General features: G+C 41.9%; 1 protein-coding gene across 12 annotated transcripts in view; it reads right to left on the reverse strand.

Moving 5' to 3' along the window:
- ncor1 (nuclear receptor corepressor 1) overlaps positions 1-24,331 on the reverse strand; it is a 382,757-nt gene that overhangs the window by 76,464 nt on the left and 281,962 nt on the right. For 11 of the 12 annotated variants that reach the window (XM_048557338.2, XM_048557340.2, XM_048557334.2 and 8 more), the window contains 3 exons: positions 18,825-19,000; positions 13,895-14,015; positions 618-722 (listed from right to left, as the gene is read on the reverse strand). In XM_048557338.2, coding sequence (XP_048413295.1) covers positions 618-722; positions 13,895-14,015; positions 18,825-19,000 — 402 coding nt within the window. The remainder of the gene's footprint in view (positions 1-617; positions 723-13,894; positions 14,016-18,824; positions 19,001-24,331) is intronic. The other variant, XM_059655480.1, reaches the window with a different exon arrangement.

A 24,331-nucleotide genomic window follows, 5' to 3' on the forward strand; every position in this document is an offset into this window, starting at 1 on the left:
AACACTCAGCCCCTCCATCCCATTCTGCCATTCAAAGAGAACAAGGTTGATCTGTGGCCTAACTTCAGATAGCTGCCTTTGGCCTATAGGCCTTAAAACCTTTGCTTAATAAAAGATCTCCGGTTTAAAATTTAAGAACCAACCCAGCATCCTCTGCCATTTATGGAAGAGAGTTCTATACTAGGTGTGTGTGGAAGTGCTTCCTAACATCTCTACTGAATGGGCTCGTCCTTTCAAACTATGACCCTAGCTCTAGAATCCCCCGTAAGTGGAAATAGTTTATCTTCATCTACCCTGACTTCTCTGATTAATATCTGGAAGACCAATTAGATCACCACTTAACCTTCCAAATTCTAATTTGTATAAAAACTGAGAAAACTGCAGACGCTGGAAATTAGAAACCAAAACAGACATTGCTTGAAAAGCTCAGCAGGTCTGGCAGCAAGTGTGGAGAGAAATCAGAGTTAATGTTTTGCATCCAGTGACCCTTCCTCAGAACACTAACTCCTAATTTGTATAAATCTCTCCCCATAACTTAACTCCTTAAATCCAGGTACGATTCTTGTAAACGTACACTGTATTCCAAAGGCCAATATATCTTTCCATTTTCCTCTTACCTCTGACCACATTTGTCTCATAAGTAGCCCTGGAGAGTAATCCTTCTGGCTGGGGATTCTGACTTCTGGGAGACAGTTCCTCTTGTTTAATAAACTGTAATGGACCTAGAACATCACAAATAAAGTACGGTGTGAATACATTTCTGTCCAGTGTCCCAAAACAAGAATGCCTCTTGAACTTGTCTCAAGTCTTAGAACAAATAGAAGTTAATGGGTATGATTTTATTAGTCATTACAGGGGCATGGAGACAAGAGATCAAAGGTGAGAGTAAATATTCAAGGTATGTATATTTTTAAAAGGACAGGCTAGTAGGGTAGTTTTGTTAGTACAAGATGGGACATGAATGATGGCAAGAAATAACCTCCGATCAGAAGTTGTAGATTCCAGATGGGTGGAGATGCAAAATAACAAGGGGAAAGTGACTTCGGTCACATCATTAAACCTGTGAGATGACACATTTTGAGAGGACTTTTGTAGTTTTGAGAGTACATGTTGAATGGTGGGACCCTAGAAACTGCCAAGCGACAGGGGGACCTTGGTGTGCATGTCCTTAGATCCTTGAAGGCAGCAGAACAGTGGACAGATAAAATACTGGCAAGGTATTGAATACAATTGCAAGGAGGTTATGAAGAAGCTGCATTTAATGGTAATTAGGTCATTGCTGGAATACTGTGCGCATCTTATAATGCCAGTACATTACAGGAAGGATTTGATTGTACTAGAGAGGGCAGAGAAGAGATTCACCAGGATGTTGCCTGGGCTGGAGGAAAAGGTGGTGAAGTTGCATTGTATTATTGTTGAAAGAAGAAATTAACTCAATAGTGAGGAATGATATTCACTCTGACTATGTGACATCAGTACAAAGAAACACAGGAGGCAAAAAAGTATTACTGAGTTTGCATGCAGGAGGTAGGTATGATGGTGTAAATGGCATTAAACAGGCATTAGAGATACATACAATAAGCAAGCTGCTGTACTTATAGGTGACTTTAATCTGCATATAGATTAGGCAAATCAAATTCGTAACAATATCACTGGAGGAATAACCACTGTAGTGTATACAGTATGGTGCTCTGGATCATTATTTTGAGGATCCAACTAGAAAACAGGTCATCCTAGACTGAGTATTGTGTAATGAGAAAGGGATAATTGGCAACCTAGCTGTCTGAGGCCCTTTGGGGATGAGTGATCATAATGTAATGAATTCCTCATCATGATGGAGAGTGAGATTTGATTCTGAGACTAGGGTCCTGAATTTAAACAGAGGAAATCACGATGGAATGAGGTGAGTGTTGATGGTGACAGGTAATGATATGAAGGCAATGGCAAACATTCAAAAAGCACACGAATGAACTTTAACAATTGTTCATTCCTGTCTGGTGCAGAAGTAAAATGGGAAAGGTGGACAAACCATGGCTCAACAATGGAAGAAAGCGGTAGTTTTAGACCAAAGGAAGAGGCATATAAATTGGCCAGAACAGAAACCACAAACCTGAGAAATCAGAGCAATTTAGAATTTACCAGAGGCCAAGGGATTGATCAAGAAAGAGAAAATAGCGTACAAGAGCAAACTCGCAGAGAACATAAAAACTGGCTGTCAAAGTTTGTATCGGCATGTGAGAAGAAAAATATTGCAGACAAAACTCTTATAGTCAGAAACAAGATAACTTATAATGGGGAACAAAGAATGCTGACCAACTGAACAGGAGGACACTGATAACATTCTCAAAATGTTGTGCAAGACATTAGCCAGATGGATGAACTGAAGGAAATGAGTATTAGTTGGCAAATGTTGGGAAATTGATGGGATTGAAAATTGATAAATCCCCAGGCCCTGATAATCCACACCCCAGAGTACTTAAGGAAATGTCCCTAGAAATACCAGTTGAATTGGGCCATCTTAAGATTTTAAAGAATATTAAATAGTTCCTACAAATTGGAATGCAGCTAATGTAACCTCTCCATTTAAAGAGACAGGTAGAGAGAAAACTGGGAATTATAGACCAGTCAGCCTGACGTTAGTAGTGGGGAAAATGGCAGATTCCATTTTAAAAGATTTAATAGCAGAGCCTTTGGAAAATATTTACCTTACAAAATCATAATGGATTTACAAAAGGCAAATTTAGACGTTACTGAGATGGATAGAAAACTGGTTAGTTGAAAGGAAACAAACACCAGTAGCAAACATTGAACAATATAGCGCAGGAATAGGCCTTTTGGCCCATCATGTCTGCACTGACCATATTGTTATCCGAAATTAATCTAATCTTTCATACATGACCCATACCACCCTATTCTCTGCCTGTTTGTGTAGCTGCCCGAGTGCCTGTTAAAAAAACGCGATCATATCTGCTTCTACCACATCTCCTGAGAACACGTTCCAGACACCCACCACCCTTTGTGAAAAAACGATTTGCCTCACACTTCTCCATGAGAACTTGCCCACTCTCACCTCAAACCTGTCATCTAGTATCCCTGGTATTTATATGAAGTACTTGGAAGTTATAGGTAAAATAAGGCATACTCAGCTTCATTAAGGGGAGGAGGTCATACCTGGCAAATCTGTTAGAATTTGTTGGTGAAATGAACAATTTAGATAAAAGACAGCCAAGGTTGTGACCTATTTGGATTTCCAGAAGGCTCTGACAGGGTGCTGCACAGGAGGCTACTAGATCAGCTATGATCATAATGAATGGTGGTGCTGGCTCGAAGGGCCAAATGGCCTACTCCAGCACCTATTGTCTATAACAGCGCATGGTGTTCAGGGCAAGTAATATTGAGAAGTTGGGAAACTGCAGAAGGTCTTAAACATCATAGGTGAGTGGGGAAGGAGTGGCAGATGGAATACAATGTGATAAAGTGAGAGGTTATACATTTTGGTAGGAAGAGTAGAGGCATAGGCTATTTTCAAAGCAGGGAAATGTTTTTAGAAATCTGAAATGCAAAGGGACCAGACTCCTAGTTCAGGATTCAGGTTAACATGTTAGCAGTTAGGATGGCAAATGCAACATTGGTATTCATTTCAAGTGGGCAATAAAACAACAGCAGAGATGCACTGCTGAGACTGTATAAGGCTCTGGTCAGACAGTACTTGGAATATTATGATAAGTTTGGGGCCCTGTATCTAAGGAAACATGTTCCGGCGCTGGAGGGGGCCTAGAGGAAATTTACAAGAATGATCCTGGGGACAAAGAACTCATCATTTGAGGTGCTGTTGAGGATGATGGGTCTGTACTCAATGCAGTTTAGAAGGATGAGAGGGGGATCTGATTACACTGTCAGGCCTGGTTAGAGTGGATATGGAGAAGGCACTTCCACTAGGAGGAGAAACTAGGACCACAGCACACACCCTCACAGTGAGGTGAGGAGAAATTTCTTCAGCCACAGGTGGTTAATCTGTAGAGTTAGTTATCACAGAGGGCTGTGGAGGTGAAGTCATCTTGTGTATTTAAGACAGGCATCGATAGGTTCTTGATTAATAAGGGATCAAGGATAAAGGGGAGAAGGTAGGAGAATGGGGTTCAGACACATCAACCACGACTGAATGGTGGATCAAACTCGATGGGCTGAATGGCCTAATTCTGATCCTACATTGTGTCTTTTGGTCTAAGTATTTGACATTACCATCTTTGGAAAAAGACTCTCATTAACTATTCTATCTATTGCTCTCAATTTTATATGGTTCAAGTCATCTCTCAGCTTCCAATGCTTTACAGAAGTTAAAGAAACTTGGATTGTTTTTGCCTTATAGTGAATACACTACAACCCAGGCAATATCCTTTCAAAACTGTTTTGCACCCTTTCTAAAGTTTTCTGTATAGATCTCTATGACACGATGTGATGATATTATAGCTTTGAGATATCTTTTGTCCATTTCTACAAAAAAAACAGGAAAGGCTGAAGACAGAGGTACCAAGCAAATTATTCCAAAACTAAGAAAATAAACAGCTTGTGAAGCCTTGGGTTTCTCTTTTAACAAAAACGTTGGAACAATAGAAGCAGTCTGAATGGGTTGGCTCAAGGTCCCACAGACCAGAAATGTTTTTTTTTAAGAAGTCTCAGCCTTCAGTAGCAGTTGCTGGGGTCTTGAAGCAAGATATCGGAAGCTCTTATTCCTCTCTCTGGTCCAGTTAAAAAGGTGGGGGGAGGGTGGGGTCTCTTCTTACTGCTAGAACTCAATGTGAGACAAACTATTTTACTGAATTTACCTTTGCCAAGGGTGTGTTTATGGGATGTTACTACAATGAACAATTAATTAGTATAGTTCATATGTATATATTATTTTGTTAAACATTTCGATAGAGTCACAGATAAGCCAATTCTTTTCTTTTACTTTTATTTTATCTATTTTTTAAAATTAAGTATGAACAAAATGTGTTTTGTTTCAAGCCTGGTAGTTTGACCAATCAAATTATATCCAGAACACAACATCTTACACTTACCTTTAACGTAAGAAAAAGTTAGGGTCTAGACTATCAACTTAATATATTTTGATGGGGTTTGATCTGGTCTATAACATCTATGACATCCTTCCTATACAGCAGTGACGCCCAGAGCTGCACGCAATACTCTAAATGTGGCTGAACTGAAGTTTTATACAGCTGCAACAGCACTTGACAACTTTTATACTTAATGCCTTTACCCATGAAGGCAAACATGCCGTACGCCTTCTTTATCACCTTATCTACTTGTGCTGCAACTTTCAGGGAGCTATGGACTTGAATCCCAAGATCTCTCTATATCCATGTGCTTAGGGTCCTGTCATTTAATGTCCAATTTCCTCATGCATTTGACCTAAAATGTATCACCTCACACTTGTCCAGATTAAACACTATTTGCCATTTCTCTGTCTAACTTTCCAACATCCTGCTGTATCTTATGACAACTTACTTACCATCCACATTTCGATTAATTTTCATATCACCTACAAACCTATTAATCAGACCAGCTACATTTTCATCCAAATCATTTGCATGAACTACAAACAAGTGGTCCTTGCACTGATCCTTACAGAATACTACTGGTCACAGACCCCCAGGAGGCAAAGCAACATTCCACTGCTGCTCTCTGTCTGCTATGGCCAAGTCAATTCTACATGGGATCCAATCACCATGGATCCCACGTGACTTAATCTTCTGGACCAGTCTGCCATGAAGGACCTTGTTAAATACTTTCATGAAGTCTCTGTAGATTACATTCACTTCTTTGCCCTCATCAATTATCTTTGACACTTCCTAAAAATACTCAAATTTAAGAGACAAGATCTCTCCCGCAGCAAGCCACGCAGACTAAGTCCATTGTTTTTCAAATGTGAGTAAATGGATGAGTCTCTTTCTGAATGGCAGGTAAAGTAGTCAGAATTAGTCAGGTACTGCAGAGATCAATGCAAGGGACCCAGCTATTCATAATACATAAATGATTTAGAAGAGAAGACTAAAAGAAATGCCTCCAGACTTTCAGATGACGCATACCTGTGTGAGAGGTTGAAGCATGAGGAGGTTGCCGAGATGCTTCAGTGTGATTTGCACAAGCTGAGTGAAGGGAAAAATGCATGGCACATATAGTATAATGTGGATACTTGTTACGATATCCACTTTGATAACAAAAAAGGAAGACAGATTATTATCTGAATGGCTATAAATTGAGACACACAGATGTGCAATGAAACTTGTGTGTCCTGCACACCAATCATGAAAGCTAAACATACAGGCGCAACTGGTATAAAAAACACAAACATTATGTTGGCCTTCATAGTGATACTATTCAGAGCAGAGCAGCAGGGATGTCCTGCTCCAACTTTACAAGGACTTGGTGAGACCACACTTCGAATACTGTGCGCAGTTTTGGTCTCCTTATCTAAGGAAGGATGTACTTTTTATACAGCGAGTAAAGCGAAGGTTTATCAATTTGATTCCTGGGATAGTAGTCTGACATATGTTAAATTGTTTAGGATTATAGTCACTGAAGCTCAGAAGAATGTGAGGGATGTGACAGTGTAATTTTCAGAACTTTAGCAACCGTTCAAAGATTGAAAGAAGCAGTAATAACTCTGCCTAGAATGAGCTATTAAAGGGACAAGGACAAGCTTATACAGGAAATTGAAAGCAATTAGCCTGGCCTGGGAAAAAGAAGGAGTTGAAGCTACATGAATAAAACTGTTTTGACACCTGCTCAATAACTAGCTGCCTCACCCATCAAAGATAAATGACTAAAAAAACACGAAAGAACTGCGGGCACTGCAAATCAGGAACAAAAACAAAATTGCTGGAAAAATTCAGCAGGTCTGGCAACATCAGTGAAGGAAAAAACAGAGTTAACGTTTCCCCCAAAACATTCTGAGGGAGGGTCACCGGACCCGAAAGGATAAATGACTGCCCTGCTGAAGAATTTGAGGCATTAATCACAGGAAAACTATCTTGAAACAGACAGTCAATGCCAAATGTCAAAGGAATAAAGAAGTCTGATAAGGTAAGCTGCAGATTTGCAATAATTTTGAAGAAAGAATCATCAAAAATATCACACCATAGACCTGAAGGTTGGGGGAAAAAAACTGTATAAGAATCCAACGCCAGAACAATTCAGCAGCAGAACTTTAAAGATCAACACTGTGCAAGGATTGAATCCCAGCCACTTCCACAGACAGACAATGATATGAAGTCAACGCTCAGCTGGATAAGCTGGGGCTGTTTCCTTTTGAGTGGAGGTGGTGTTGAAAAGGTATACAATCACTCGCAAGCCCAAGTCAAAGGATAGTGAAGTTTGAATAAATGTTTAATTCACAGCTAATAATGAAAAAAAAGTACATTTAACACCTTATCTTGAAAAAATGTCAAGATGACTTGATGGGGAAGGACATTTTGAGGTTGCTCTGTTGTTAATGCAGGGGCTGAGGTTCATCATCACCTCCTGCTTCAGGTGCTGTTATGGTTCATGAAGAAGCTGTTCATAGGGTGCCAAACAAGATCTTATTCCACAAACTTGCTACCTGACTGCATTCTATATTGTAACTGTTGCTCTCTAACAGCTGCAACAGCTTCTCAATTTCTGTCAGGATAGAAGACAAAACAGAAGTGGAAAGGTCTTGTGCTGCTGCATCCTGGACTACTGCTACTTTATCTCCAGCTTCCACTTCTGCCTCAGTGACAGGTTGTTGTGGATCCACTGTAGAGATATTGTCACAGTGACTCTCAAGCAGGTTTTCAACATCGTCACTCTCCACTACTTCAAATCCAACTTGCTTTACAAGATCAACACAATGTTCTTGGATTCCTGGGAGCTCCTCTGACGGATGCAAGTTTTTAAAATCTTGTGAACAATCTGCAGAAGCTTCCACCAAACTGCATGCAAGCAGTCTTTATCAACATCACCCCAGGCCTCCATGATAATGATAACTCCATTCTTGATATTAAAGCTCTTCCAAAAATTGAAAAACATTGCTCTTATACCCCTCAGCGACTGCAATCTTAAATGTGCACCTAAATAATAAGCTTTGAAAGCTACTTTTGCATCCTGGTCCATGGGTGGAAGGAGAGAGGTTGTGTTTAGAAGTAGAAATAGTACTTTGATGTTTTCAGGAAGCTCACCAATGGTGGTAGGATGGTTTGCTGCATTATTCAGGATGACAGGAATCTTGAAATCTGACTTTTTTCCTCCAATACTGTCCAAAAACATCTTCCAAAACATCAACAATAAGGTCACCAACGGAATCGATATATAGCTAACACAAGTTTGCATTTTACAAATAGTGTTCTCCTATTTGTCAGTCACATTATAGCAGAACGCTCTGTACTTTCACCTAGAAGTACAAAGACAGTAGATACACGGGAACACAAACCCCTGCAGGTTTACCTCCAAGCCACTCACGATCTTTTCTTGGGAAATATATAACTGTTCCTTCAGTGCTGCTAGGTGAAAATTCTGGAATTCCCTCATCAAGGGCATTGTGCATCAACCTACAGCACATGGACTGCAGCGCTTTAAGATGGCAACTCATTGTTACCCTCTCAAGAGCAACTACGGACAGGAAATAAATGCGGGCTTAGCCAGTGAAGCTCACATATCATGAATTAATAAAAATGACAGAATAAATTGTGAGGAAATGAGGGCATTTAAAAAGGAAGTACATTAGTCATTGATGAGATTTTAATCCTTTTGTAGAACTACACTAGATTTAATTCAGGGTTATTAGAAAGAAATGAGGACAGAGATGGCTATAATAGGCCAAGAAAGAAGTTTACTAGAAAAGACAGTTCAGGAACAATGGCAGACATTTAACAAAATGATTCATGACTCACAACAATGAATTAGCCCAGTGAGAAAAGGTTCCTGGAGGGGAATAAACCAACAATAGTAAACCAAGGAAATTAAGGACAGCATGAAATTGAAAGGATAAAACATATAACCTTGTCAATGTTAGTGGTGAGCCAGAGGATTGAGAATGTTTTACATGTCAACAGGTGATGACAAACAAAGAAGGAGAAAACAAACTCGGAGGTGAACTAACAATAAACAAAATGGACAGCAAGAGCTTCTTCAAATATATGAAAAGAACACAGAACATAACAGCACAGTACAGGCCCTTCGGCCCTCAATGTTGTGCTGACCTGTCATACTGATATGAAGCCCATCTAACCTACACTATTCCATGTACTAAGAAAGAGAGGCATCCCTTTATCCTTTATCTATTCACTGGATGAGGGCGTTGTTGGCCAGGCAGCATTTATTGCCTGTCCATAATTACCCAGAGGGCAGTTAAGAGTCAACCACATTACTGTGGGTCTGGAGTCACATGTAGGCCAGACCAGGTAAGGATGGCAGTTTCCTTCCCTAAAGGACATTCGAGAACCAAATGGTTTTTCCAACAATTAACAATGGATTCACGATCATCATTAGATTCTTAATTCCAGATTTTTTATTGAATTCAAATTCCGCCCTCTGTCGTGGTGGGATTCGAACCCAGATTCCCAGAACATTACCTGGGTCTCCAGATCAACATTCCAGCGATAATACGACTAGGTCATTACTTCCCTCATAAGGCATCGAAGTGAACTTAAGCCGTTAAAGAATTTGGGTCGGTAAATTAGAGGGAGCCAAAAAATTGCAGAATAGTTGAATAAATCTTGCAGTAGTCAACACCAACAGCATTCCAAAAATACTAATTATACAAGGAAATAAATATAATGACTAATACTAGGGAAAAGCGCTTGGGGAGCTACTAGGGTTTAAGGCCAAGAAAGTCCTGTGGACTTTTGGGAATGTAACTCTGTAGTAGTTTCAGAGGCAGGGGATGCACTGGTAGTAATCTTCCAAAATTCTCAGATTCTGAACAAGTCCCGGGGATTGGAGAACGACCAACATAACACTTTTGTATGAAAAGGGGAATGAGAGAAAAAGAGGTTTAAAAGAAAGAAAAAAAGCTAGATTGCTTAACGTTTGTCACTGGACAAAGAATAACTTTTTTTTACAAAGAATAAATTACAGAGCATTTAGGACGACACAGTATAATCAAGTAGAGTCAGCACGGCTTTCTGAAAGAGAAAGCATGCCTGCCAAATTTATTATAAATCTTTGGTAGCAAGCAGGGTGGGTAAAGGGGAAGCAGTGTATGTGAAAGATTTCAGTTTTTGGAAGACAATTAGCAAAGAACCACACATTAGGTTATTTAATAAGCCCAAGAGCCCAATGTGTTGGGGATAGCATATTAGCACAGATAGATGATTGGCCAACTAATAGAAGACAGACATATAACAAGATGGGGGAAGGGGGGTGTATTTTCAGGATGATAATATGTATTAACTAGTGGGGTGTCACAGGGATGAGTGCTGGGAAGAAGAATTATTAACAATAATTATTGATTTAGATGACAGCAATGAATGTACCATCACCAAGTTTGGTATGTCACAAATATAGGTGGGAAGGCAAATAGGGCGAGCAACACAGAGTCTGCACAGAGACATGAACAGGTTAACTGAGTGGACCAAAACGTGGCAGAAGGATATAATGTGGGAAAAAGTGAACTTACACACTTTGGCAGGAAGAACAGAGGATTTGAAACTGGTTAAATGGAGAAACATAGCAGAAAAGTAGCAGTACAGAGAGATTTGAGGATCCTTGTGCCTAAATCACATAAAGCTGGCATCCAATTTCACTGGGTGACAGGGGCGGACGGTCAATGGCACATTGGCTTTTACTTCAAAAGGAATGGCTTATATTAAAAATAAGTTTTACATTGCACTTCTTAGACAATTACAATATTGTGAACAGTTTTGGTCCCCTTATTTAAGGAAAGATATGCTGACTCTGGAGGCAGTCCAGAGAGGATTCAACAAGTTAAGCACAGATATGGATGGTTGAGTAGGATGGGTTTGTATTCATTGGCATTTGGAAGTACGAGGGGTGATGCAGAAACATAGAAAAAGGTGGTGGTGTTGGTCATTTGGCCTTTTGAGCTCATTCTGCCATTCCATATAATCATGGCTAATCATCCAACTCATTATTCTGTCCCTGCTTTCTTCCCATACCATTTGATCCATTTTGCCTGAAGAATTATATCTAATTCCTTCTTGAAAACATTCAATGTTTTCACCTCAATTGTTTTCTGTGGCAGTGAATTCCACAGGTTCATTACCCTCTGGGCAAAAAAATTCCCATCTAAGTCTGAAACGGCCTGCTCTGTATCCTTAGATTGTGAGCCATAGTTCTGAACTCCTGAGTCAGCGGGAACATCTTCCTGCATTAATCCTCTCTCATCTTGCTAGAATTTTATCAGTTTCTCTGAGACTCCCCCATCATTCTTCAAAACTCCACTGAAAGACTCCTAACTGATCCAGTCTCTCTTCACATCAGTCCTGCCAAGCCAGGATTCAGTCATGTAAGCCTTCATTGCACTCCCTCCATTGCCAGAACATTCATCCTTAGATAAGGAGACCATAATCACACAAAATATCCAGGTGTGGTCATACTAGACGTGGCACAACTGCAGCAAGACATCCCTGCTCCTGTACTCAAATCCTCTTGCTGTGAAGGCCAAATTACCATTCGCATTCTTCACTCCTAGCTGCACCTACCACTTACTTTCAGTGACTGGCGTACAAGGATACCCAGGGTTTGTTCCAATTCCCCCTTCTGCAATCCATTACCATTCAGATATAACTTTCTTTCCTGTTTTTGTTACAATAAACACTTCAGGAAGCTTCACCCATCAGCTAAGTGGGGAGTATTCCATCATACTCCTGACTTGTGCCTTGCAGATGATGGACAGGCTTTGGGGAGTCAAGAGGTAAGTTACTCGCCACAGTATTCCTAGCCTCTGACATGCTCTTGTAGCCACTGTGTTTGTGTGGCAAGTCTAGTTGAGTTGCTGCTCAACGGTAACCTTAAGGATATTAATGGTGGGGGATTCGGTGATGCTTTAAGATCTGCTGGGTTTCTCCAGCATTTTCAGTGTGTTTGTTTCAGGTTTCCAGCATATGTAGTACTTTGCTTTTATAGTTTCAAACTAAGGGTAGCTTAAGGAATAATGAATGCTTTCTGAGAAATAACTCATCAAAAGGCCGTAAGTGACAAGAGAAAGTCTGAGCAGACTGTCCAGTGCGAGAGATTGAGTTTGTATGGGCTACCGAACTTAGTAAGTGAGTGAACCTGTCATCTAGTACAGTGAATGGATCCTCAGTTCAAGTTGGTTGATAACACAACAGTGACTGGGGGCTGGTGTGGAATAAGACACGAGTTAAATCAAGTTATGGAATTACAATGCAGAAGCAGGTTCACATGGGTCTGTTCCCAGCCTCCCTGTTGTGCTATCCAACGTTCCACTAAACGTATCCATACTATTCATCTTGGCCGCTCCAAACATGCTTTGATTAGAAATAGTCAGAATGGGTTTGAGGGGGGCAGGTCATGCCTCAAACTTTATTGAATTATTTGAGCTTGTGACAACACATATTGATGAAGGCAGAGCAGTGGATGTGGTGTATATGGATTTTAGCAAGGCACTTGATTAGGTTCCACATGGTAGGCTCATTCAGAAAGTGAAAAGGCATGGGATTCAGGGAAATTTGGCTGCGTGGATACAAAACTGGCTGTCCAATAGAAGACAGAGGGTGGGAGTTGATAGCAAGTATTCAGCCTGGAGCTCGGTGACCAGTGGTGTTCTGCAGCAATCCGTTCTGGGACCTCTGCTCTTTGTGATCATTATAAACGACTTAGAAGAGGAAGTGGAAGGGTGGGTTAATAAGTTGGCTGATGACAGGAAGATTGGTGGAGATTTGGATAGTGTGGAGGGCTGTTGCAGGTAGCAACGGGACATTGACAGGATGCAGAACTGGACAAAGAAGTGGCAGATGGACTTCCACCCGGAAAAGTGTGAGGTAATTAATTTTGGAAAGTCGAGTTGCAGAATACAGGGTTAATGGCAGGACTCTTGGCAGTGTGGAGGAACAGAGAGATCTTGAAGTTCACGCCCATAGATCCCTCAAAGTTGCCACCCAAGTTGATAGGGTTGTAAAGGTGGTGTATGGTATGTTGGCTTTCATTGGCAAGGGAATTGAGTTTAAGAGCTGCGAGATTATGCTGTAGCTCTATAAAATTCTGGTTAGACCACACTTGGAATACCGTGTTCAGTTCTGGTCACCTCATCACAGGAAGGATGTGGAAGCTTTAGAGAGGGTGCAGAGGAGATTTCCAGGATACAGCCTGGACTGGGGGCCAGGTCTTATGAGGAAAGGTTGAGGGAGCTAGGGCCTTTTTCCATTGGAGCAAAGAGGATGAGGTCACTTGATAGAGGTGTATAAGATGATGAGGCATAGATGGAGTAGATAGTCAGAGACATTTTCACAGGGCGGAAATAACTATTATGAGGGGTCATAATTGAACGAAGGTATAGGAGAGATGAGGTAGGTTCTTTACACAAAGAATAGCGGACGCGCGGAATACGCTGATGGCAGTGGCAGTGAAGTCAGCTATTTTAGAGACTTTTAAGTGACTCTTGGATAGGCACATGGAGGATTGTAAAATGTAGAGTATGGAGGGTAGTTTTATCTTTGTAGGATAATAGGTCAGCACAACATTGTGGGCTGAAAGGCCTGTTCTGTGCTGTACTGTACTGTTCTACATTCACACGGCAGTAAGTTCCATGTTCTCACCTCACCTAGGGTCAGCAGCAGTAATCCTGTGTATCCTTGAGGTTCTTAACTAGTTCCCTGCCTCAAGTTTTGGGTTTCTATCAATAACTGAAACAAATATTGTAATGAACAGGAAACAAAAGTAGGCAACTCACCGGGTTTCACAGGTTCCTGTTGCCGTGGCAACCCAAGGGAGATGGAGCCCACTGTGTTTTTCACAGCTTCTTGGCTGTAAGCTACTTGGTTGTGAGGGGCTAGGTATGTGCCAGAAGAAACCTGAAACGGAAGAAAAAAAATTTTGTTCAAACTTCCATATTCCCTCATTACTCAGTTCTGCCCAAACTTCTTTTGTTTTGGAGGAGTTTTAAGTTTAATAAGTATTTAACTTTATGAAATGCAGCTCAACACTCTAGCCTTAATGAATTATTCCAGTGATAAAAAAATGTTAATACTATTCTCAACAATTACCCATTCAATTGCAGACATTATTCATTGATGGCAAGGAAGAAAAAAGCACCGTTTTATGTAGATTTCAGAAACTGAATTTCTAAACGTTGTGCTTACACCAGTGCTAATATTCCTCAGTTTCAAATAATACATCTAGTAGAGACGCAGAAGAGGTCTGTCAGAGACTGTAACTTTAAACCACAATACAAACCCCATTGATTCAGTGCCTGTGTTGTCATAGTTGGAGTGAAGTGCCAGCATCCATGTGCTTTAACTCTTGCTGATTTTATCCCTACACAACAGAGTTTTGGCTTTGGGACTGATTTCATCCTTGATAATGAGCACCTCATGAACCAACTTCAGCTAGCATACACGCCACTGGCACAAGCTATAAATATGTACCTAGTGAATTGCCTTCCAAAAGTCATGTGGGATTGATGCTATCTTCCTGTGGAAAAAATACGTATCCTTCAAAACAGCCTCTACAACAAGATAGTGACCTAATTACAATCAAGTTGGGGCTTTGGGCATGGCTCATTAGTATTTACCTACCTCACTGCCTGGATGCACAAAACACGGCAGCACAAACACATTTACAGAAATCAGAGGAAGTAACTGGAGGATCCATATCTCTTACAGACTGTAGCAGACAATTACTGCTGTAATTAACATAAATATATTCACACATAGCTGCAGATTGTCACTCAAACCCATATGTTGTTACAATTTAAATACTTTAAAATATTAAATTCCCAGGAGCTAAATGCATACCTAGATTTTATAAAGTAGTGATGATGCTGCAAAACTTAACATGCCCACTGTAAAAAGCAGGATCAGGACACACGTTGTCTCAGCAGTTCACGGAATTCTCTCAACATCATCAGGAAAGTGATTCATACATTTAGTTTCAGAGAACAAAGTAAACACTTAATCTGTTGAGATCCTGCAACTCAAAGCAAACAAGCCACAGCGTTCTACTTAGGTTCAGCAAGTGGTCCAGTCCTTGGCGCAGGTATTCCAAATAACTATGTAACCAATGGCCAAGGATTCACATACATGCAGATGGCATTTATTACTGCTCCAACATCAGAAGACTGACTCATAGTTTTCTACTGCACTGACCTGCAGAGAGAGACAGACAACTGGACTCAATCTCAAATTATGTGATTCTACTACAACCTTTCTTTATAGCTCATAGACTGCAATTCAACCAACATCCTGGTAAAAAAAATTGCACCCCCTGCAAAGGCTCCACATTCTTCCTATACTGTGCCAAACAGAACTGCATACAATAGTCCAAATGTGACCGAACTGAAGTTTTATACCGATGCAACATGACTTGCCAACATTTACACTCAATGCCCCAAATGATAAGGGCAAACATGCCATACATCTTCTTTACTATCTTATCTACTTGCGTTGTCATTTTCAGAGAGCTAAGGACATTCACCCAAGATATCTCTGTATGCTACTCAAACAATCTTGTGAAAATTATGGCAGTGCAATATATTCGGACAGTTCCAAACAATTGAATGGGCAAAAATGCCTGACTATACAGTCATCATAACTATTGACTGTTGTGATGAAAATGTGGTCAGACATTGTTGTCTCATGGGAGATTGCTGGGACCTTGATAGAGATCTTTGTATCCTCGTTATCCACAGGTGAGGTCCCAGAAGACCAGAGAATAGCCAATGTTGCTTCTTTTTTTAAAAGAAGGGCAACAGGGATAATCCAGGAAATTATAGGTCAGTGAAGAGAGACAAGAATGGACATAAGGGATAGTCAGTATGGCTTTGTGCAGGGAAGGCCTTGTCTCATAAATTTGATTGAGTTTATCAAATAAGTGATGAACATGTCTGATGAGGGTAGGGCAGTGAATGTTGTCTATACGGACTTTACTAAAGTATTTGACAGTAGTTCAGAAGATTAAGTTACATGGGACTCATGGCAAGTTGATGAGTTGGATATAAAACTGGTTGGTCATAGAAGACAGAGGTTAGTTGTGCACGGGTGTTTTTCTGATATTAGTGGTGTTCCACAAGGATCAGAGCTAGGACTTCTGTAGTTTGTAATATATATAAACGACTTGGATGAAAATGTAAGTGGTCTGATTAATAAGATTGCAGGCAACACGAAAATTGATGGATGGTGTATATGGCAGATGATCAAGTGTGAGGTGGTGCATTTTAGGAAGTGAGACGCAAGAGGAAACTCTTGGAAGTTAGGCTGGCATGTAACTTGGAGGGAAACCCGGTGTGGTGTAACCATATATCGTCTGTGCTTGTCTTTCTACAACTTTGAGATTGAGCATTTGGAAGATGCGGTTGAAGGGAGCCTGGGTGATTTGCTGCAAAGCATCTTGCATTGGAAGAGGAAAACGGCAGGATCTTTAGGAGTACTGAAATACAGAGAGATATTGGGGTGCCTGAATGTGGTAACACAAGTGGATAAGGTGGCAAAAGTGGCATATGGCATGGTTGCCTTCATCAGTCAGGGCACCAAGCATATAAGTTGGTAAGTCATGTTGCAGCTGCATAAAACTTTACTTGGAGTACTATGGGAAGGATACATAATCTTTGAACAGGGTGCAAAAGAGGTTTACCAGGATGTTAGATAACAAAGTGTGTAGCTAGATGAACACAGCAGGCCAAGCAGCATCTCAGGAGCACAAAAGTTTTTTGTGCTCCTGAGATTCTGCTTGGCCTGCTGTGTTCATCCAGCAAAACACTTTGTTATCTCGGATTCTCCAGCATCTGCAGTTCCCATTATCTCTTACCAGGATGTTGTTTGGATTACTGTATATTAAGAGAGGTATGACAAACTTGAATTGTTTTTACTAGCGTCAGAGGCTGAGGGGTGGCCTGATAGAAACATATAAAATTATGAGGCAGACAGGCTGGTTAGCGGAGTCTTTTTCCCAGGATGGAAATGTCAATTACTACTGGACACTGGTTTAAGGTTTAATAAAAGTGGGGGAGTGTAAGTTTAAGGGAGATGTGACGGGCAGGTGTTTTTATTGTTTACAGAGTATGTAAGTGCTTGGAACGCTGTCAGAGGTGGAGGAGGAGGTTGATGCAATAGCAATATTTAAGAGGCATCCTGATAGATATTTGAAAAGGCTGGGAATAGAGGGATACAGACCACGTAGAGGCAGAAGATTTTTAGATTAGAAAGGCATGTTTCGCCACAGTCTTGGCAGGCAGAAGGGCCTGTTCCTGTCTTGTGTTCTTTGTTCATAGGTTTAAGGTGGGAGTGGAGGAGAAAGAATTTAAAGAAGATGTGCAAGGCAAAGTTTTTGTTTACACAGGTGTTAGGAGCCTGGAGTGTCTTGTGGAGTGAGGTGGTAAAAGCAGATATGACAGCAATGATTGAGGCATCTAGACAGACACATGAACATGAAGGGAATGGAGGGATATGGACTGTATTCAGGCAGGTAGGATTAGTTTAGAATGTCATCATGGTTGACACTGCACTGTTCTATACCAAACAGCTCTTTCCAACTCCATCTGATTAAAATGTATGCTGAAAACTAACAGAATCCACTCCAATTTGATCCAGTTTGTTTAGCAGTCCATGGTGCTCAGTTGGAAACCATGTGATGACTCAGGCTCCCAGAGAAGCTCACTCTTTCATCTGCTAGCCACAGTTATAATCAGCCATCAGTTGACGATGGCCTCACAAATGCATGGAAAGGAGAGGGAAATTTATCTCCCACTCAGCTAGCCAAACAAGCAAGACAAAGCCAAAGTAAATCATTCAGATGTCGAAGTCAAATTTATTTGCATAGGAGACTGAAGTTGCAAAACAATAAAAACATTCAAAAATCAGAGTCAATGTTTCAGGTCTGGTGACCCTTCCTTAGAATTCCTCTCTGATTCTTTTTGTCTACAGATGCTGCCAGATCTGTTAAGCTTCTCCAGCAATTTGTTTTTATTCCTGATTTACAGCACCTGCAGAATTTAAATAAATTCTTGACTCTGAAATGTGTAACAGGTTCATTAAAGATGAACAACATTTGATAAACCAGCAGAGACAGTAAAACAAGTAGCAATATACACCATATCTTGACTGGTACCCAATGTACATTGTGCACACACATACATGCACGCATCAGGGAAGGCCATATACACAGGCCTGAAGAGCAGGCAAGAGAATGACATGTGCAAAGAAGTGTCAATTAGGGTTGGGAACTAACTTCTACACTTTGGCATCTGGACATAGTAGTGTCACTTTAGATAGAATGAACCTGTATACTAACCCTACACAGGTGATTTCTAACAGTATCTAGATTGGGATTATGTCAATTCAATGGAAAGATCAGGCCATATCTGAGAACCAGTGTTCACCATGTTTGTCCACATAAACCAGGCCAGCTCCAATTTCAGCAAAGGACAGACCACAAAATGCAATTGTTTTTTAGGTCTTGTGCAAATGCAGATTCTACAACGTAGAGCAGCAGAAGTTACTGGAAAACTCAGCAGGTCCGGCAGAATCTATGAAGAAAAATCAGAGTTAATGTTTCAGGTCTGGTGATCCTCTCTCAGGCTATACAGTTTTAATTAATGTAGGTAATTTCCATTAAGAAACCCTCAGTATATCATATCTAGAATTGAATGGTATGGAGTTCCTGCTTACCTGTGAAATAGAACTTCCCATGTTGAATGATGACTTCTCGGTGGACAGTGGTGGTTTTGTTGAAGGAATGAGGGGGGGAGGGGAGGGAATGTTCGATGGTCTGGCCGGTCTGGTAATCACTAACTTCCCTCCCTCAGACGTGGTTTGCATCATTTGATGTGGAGCAGGCTGAAGAACTGCAAGGCAAAGTTTACAAGGTCAGTTAGTCAAAAACACTGTTGTAACAACGTGTGGCTAACAAGCTCTTTCGGAAACGAAGTGACGCACTTGCAACTTCGGAGGACCAAAATCCAAACCTGCAGTGACTTATTCTGCAGTCATTACTTTTTTCTCCTTTTTTGAGAGTCTGTCTACTTTCTCATCACCCTGTTTCTGTCTTTTTTCATTCACTCATGGAATGCAGGCATAGCTGGCTCAGCAGCATTTAAGGCCTGCGAAAGTCGTGGCAAGCTGCCTTCTTGAACCATTGCAGTCCATGCGTTGTATGTTATTCTACAATGATTGAAGGAGGAAATTCCAAGATTTAGATCCACTGACACCAAAGGAACTGTGATATATTTCCATGTCAGGATGCTGAGTGGCTTGGAGGGGAAATTACAAGTGGAGTTGTTCCCAAATATCTACTACCCCTTTGCTTCTAGATGAAAGCAGTTGTGCGTTTGAAAGGTGCTGTCTGAAGATTACTGGTAAATTTCTGCAGCACTGCTACTGGGCATCAATGGTGGAATGACCAAACTTTTGTAGATGTGGTGGCAGTTAAACAGCCTGCTGTGTCCTGGATAGAGTCAAGTTTCTTGAATGTCATCAAAAGTACACTCATCCAGGTACGTGGGGAGCATACCATCATACTCCTGGCTTGTATTTTAGATGGTGGACGAACTGTGGGCAGTCAGAAAGTGAGTTACTTGTTGCAAGATTTCTAGCCTCTGACCTGCACCTCTAGCCACTATTTATATTTGGTAGGTCAGTTCCATTTCAGTTAGCCTGTCTAAACTCCAGCACCACAGCAACTTTGGAATTTATAAAAAACCAAAATAATTGTGGAAGCTGGAAATCAGAAACAAAACTGATTGGAAAATTTCAGGTCTGGCAGCACCTGTGGAGAGGAATCAGAGTTAACGTTTGGATCCAGTGACCCTTCTCCAGAACTGACGGTAGCTAGGAGGTTGTTTTTATGCAGAATATAGACAGTAAGGAGTAAACAATAGGTGGAGATAGAGCCCAAAGAGAGAGAACAGTTGGACAGACAAAACCTAACCCCAAGACCCCACATACCAGGATCTCATCACATGATCTGTTATTACACATTACCCAATGTTAGCCACTAATAGACACCACTAGCAGCCATTCATTCTCCTTGGCTGACTGTTCTCCACATCTTTGTCTGTCCAAAACTGTTTTGCTCTCACTTGGGACTTTATCTCAACCTACTGTTTACTCCGCACCCCCCCACCCTATATCTGCGTACAAACTAACTTTCTCCTCGTTACCATTAGTTCTGCAGAAGGGTCGCTGGATCTTAAACTTTAACTCCGATTTCTCTCTGTGAATGCTATCAGACATAGAGATTTACAAGTATTTTTGTGTTTGTGTTTTCGAAGCCATGATACATGTAAAGAAAGAACTTCCATTCAAATAGCTTTATTGCCAATTTCAGCTCAGTCCGAGTTCATCAATACCACAACACATTTGAAATGTAGTCACAGTTACTGAAACAAGGCAGCCAATTAGTGCACAGCAACAGCCTTTGAACAACAGTGTGATGATGACCATGTAGTTCTTTTTAATGACATTGCTTAAGTATAGATTGGCAGCCAGTACACCTAAAGAACTCACTGACTTTTCTTCAAACAGAGTCACCTGAGAGGAAAGATGTGATCTTGAGTTAAAGTGTGATTTAAACATGATTGTCTAATCTTAATGGCACTTGAAATGAAAATTTAAGGGAACATTAGCCTCTAGAGTAGAAGCTGAAACATCAAGCTTTGATTCAGAAATTCTTGAACCATGACCAAAATTAGACAGAACATCTAAAAACTGAAAGAACTGTGGTGGCTGTAAATCAGGAACAAAACGAAAGTTGTCGGAAAAGCTCAGCAAGTTTAGCATCATCTGTGAAGGGAAAAGCAGAGTTACCGTTTTAGGTCCAGTGACCTTTCCTCACACCCTCTGTTCTGAGGAAGGATCACCAGACCTGAAACGTTTAATTGGTTTTTCCTTTATAGATGTTACCAGACTTGCTGAGCTTTTCCAGCAACTTTCTTTTTGCTGTAGTCAGAACATTTGTTTACCTTGAGAAAGCCAGCAACATGATTTAAAATATCACCGGTAAGCTGTGTACATAGAAATAGAAACACAAAATAGAAGCAGGTGGTGGTCATTTGGCCCTTCAAGCCTGCCTTGCCACTCAATATGATCATCCAACTCAGTACACCGTTCTCACTTTCTCCCTGTTACCTTAAAACATTCTTTTTGGCTTCAACTGCTTTCTGTGGCATAGAATTCCAAAGACTCACCATTCTCTGGTTGAAGGAACTTCTCACTTCAGTCCTAAATGGCGTTCCTCGTATTCTTAAACTGTGTCCCCAGTTCTGGACTTCCTAGTCATCAGGAACATTTTTCCTGTAACACACTGCCAAGTCCTGTCAGACTTTTATAAGTTTCTATAAGATTGTCCCCCATTCTTCTGAACTCCATGGAATATAATCCTAAACAATTCAATCTCTCCTTCTACATCAGTCTAGTCATCCCAGGAATTATTGGTAAACCTTCCAGCTATAGTGGGGCCAGTGAACATCCTTCCTCAGATAAGGAAACTGAAACTGCAAACAATACTTCAGGTGTGTTCTCATCAAGGCTATGTAGAATTGTAGCAAGACATCTCTGCTCCTGTACTGAAATCCATTCACTACAAAGGCCAAAATACCATCTGTCACCTTCACCATTTACAGCACCCTGCTTTCATTAATTGGTGTACAAAGAGACACAGGTCTCGTTGCACCACCTGCTTTCCCCAATTTCTTGACATTCCTGTCTTTGCTACTAAGGTGGATAACTTCACATTTATCAACATCATACTTCATCTGCCATGCATTTGCACTCTCACATCAGTTCTTACTGAAGCATCTCGGCATTCTCCTCATGGCTCACCTGCTCCTCCTCCACTCAGTTTAGTCTCATCTGCAAAAGGATTAGTCTTAAACCAGACGTGATTTCTTTTCAAAATAGATTCAAAGACAACATACTCCCGAAACTCGATCATGAACAGAAGAAACATACAGAAAGCAAGAGGTTGGCCATGGAAAGGGGTGGCCCACTCACGTGCATTGGAAGGAATGTATGTGTGGATCTGGAAGAGGAAGGTGAAGTCTCAAATGAATATTTTGTATTGGTATTCACAAAAAAAAAGGAAATGGTAGAGGCTGCTGCCAGGGAAGGGTATGTCAAATTTCTAAACCAAGTTGCTATTAAAAAGAAAGAGGTGTTGTGCATCTCAAATAGTATGAAGATAGATAAGACTCCACATCCTGATGGGAACTATCCCAAAAAATTGAGAGTGGCAGAAGAACATATTGCTGGAGCATTGGCATATAGCTTTTTATTGTCTTCGGCCACAGATGAGTTCCCAGAGAAATGGAAACTAGCCAGTGTTGTCCCATTGTTTAAGACGATTAACAGGGATAATCCAGGAAACTATGGATCGGAGAGCCTCATGTCAATGGTATGGAAATTATTGGAAGAGATTCTCAGGGACAAGATCTATTAGTATTTAGACGCAAATGGATTGATTAACGATAGACAACAGTGTGGAGCTGGACAAACAAAGCAGGCAAGCAGCATCTTAGGAGCACAAAAGCTGACGTTTCAGGCCTAGACCCTTCATCAGAAAAGGAGGGTGGGGAGAGGATTCTGAAATAAATAGGGAGAGAGGGGGAGGCAGACCGAAGATGGATAGAGGAGAAGATAGGTGGAGAGGAGAGTCTAGGTGGGGAGGTAGGGAGGGGATAGGTCAGTCTGGGGAATACGGACAGGTCAAGGGCGTGGGATGAGGTTAGTAGGTAGGAAATGGAGGTGCGGCTTGAGGTGGAAGGAGGGGATAGGTGAGGAGAACAGGTTAGGGAGGCGGGAATGAGCTGGGCTGGTTTTGGGATGCAGTGGGGGGAGGGGATGAGCTGAGCTGGTTTTGGGATGCAGTGGCCGGGGAGGGGAGATTTTGAAGCTGGTGAAATCCACATTAATACCATTGGGCTGCAGGGTTCCCAAGCGGAATATGCGTTGCTGTTCCTGCAACCTACAGGAAGGCCCAGGATGGACATGTCGTCTAAGGAATGGGAGAGGGAGTTAAAATGGTTGGCGACTGGGAGGTGTAGTTGTTTATTGCGAACCGAGCGTAGGTGTTCTGCAAGCAGTCCCCAAGCCTCTGCTTGGCTTCCCCAGTGTATAGGAAGCCGACGGAAATCTGCCCACCACCGCACTCTGCCAACCGTCAACAGAACCCTGCCCACAGCCGACGCTGACAATGCTCCACCCACAGCCTCCATAGCCAGCAACTCCAGAGAAGACGGCCACATTGAGCCCTGTCAAATCTTCACCATGCTCCCAGACCTCTCCCTGATGGAAGATGAACGGTTAATCTTCAGCAAGGGGCTCACCTTTGTCCCCCTCCACCCCACACATCAACGAATACCAGTCACGTTTGGACATAGAGCAGTTTTTCTGCCGCCTTCGCCTCCACGCTTACTTCTTTACCCATGAGCGTAACCCTCCCTCCACTGACCCCTTCACCCGCCTCCAACACAAGTCCTCTTCCTGGACACCACCCCAAGGGCTCCTACCCACCCTCGGCCTCTTTATCTTCAACTGCCGTTGAGATATCAATCGCCTCAACCTCTCCACCCCTCTCACCCACTCCAATCTCTCCCCTGCAGAACGTGTAGTCCTCCGCTCCAATCCCAACCTCACCATCAAACCCGCAGACGAGGGAGGCACAGTGGTAGTATGGTGCACTGACCTCTACATCGCCGAGGCCAGATGCCAACTATCCGACACCACCTCCTACCACCCCCGTGATCATGACCCTACCCCCGAGCACCAAACCATCATCTCCCAAACCATTCACAACCTCATCACCTCAGGTGACCTCCCACCCACAGCCTTCAACCTCATTGTTCCCCAACGCTGCACAGCCCGCTTCTGTCTCCTTCCCAAAATCCACAAGCCTGCTCCTGCCCCACCGAATTCATCTCCACCTATCCGGGCTCCATGTTCTCCCCCTTCGTCCAGGAACTCCCTACCTACGACCGCGACACCACCCCGCTCCTCCAGAACTACCAATTTCCCGGTCCCCAACACCTCATTTTCACCATGGACATCCAGTCCGCGTACACCTGCATTCCCCATGCAGATGGCCTAAAGGGCCCCTGTTTCTTCCTGTCCCCCAGACCCGACCAGTAGCCCCCCCACCGACACCCTCGTCCTCACCCACAACAGCTTCTGTTTCGATTCCT

Source organism: Stegostoma tigrinum, chromosome 27 (assembly GCF_030684315.1).
Source record: "Stegostoma tigrinum isolate sSteTig4 chromosome 27, sSteTig4.hap1, whole genome shotgun sequence".
In the NCBI taxonomy this organism is placed as follows: domain Eukaryota; kingdom Metazoa; phylum Chordata; class Chondrichthyes; order Orectolobiformes; family Stegostomatidae; genus Stegostoma; species Stegostoma tigrinum.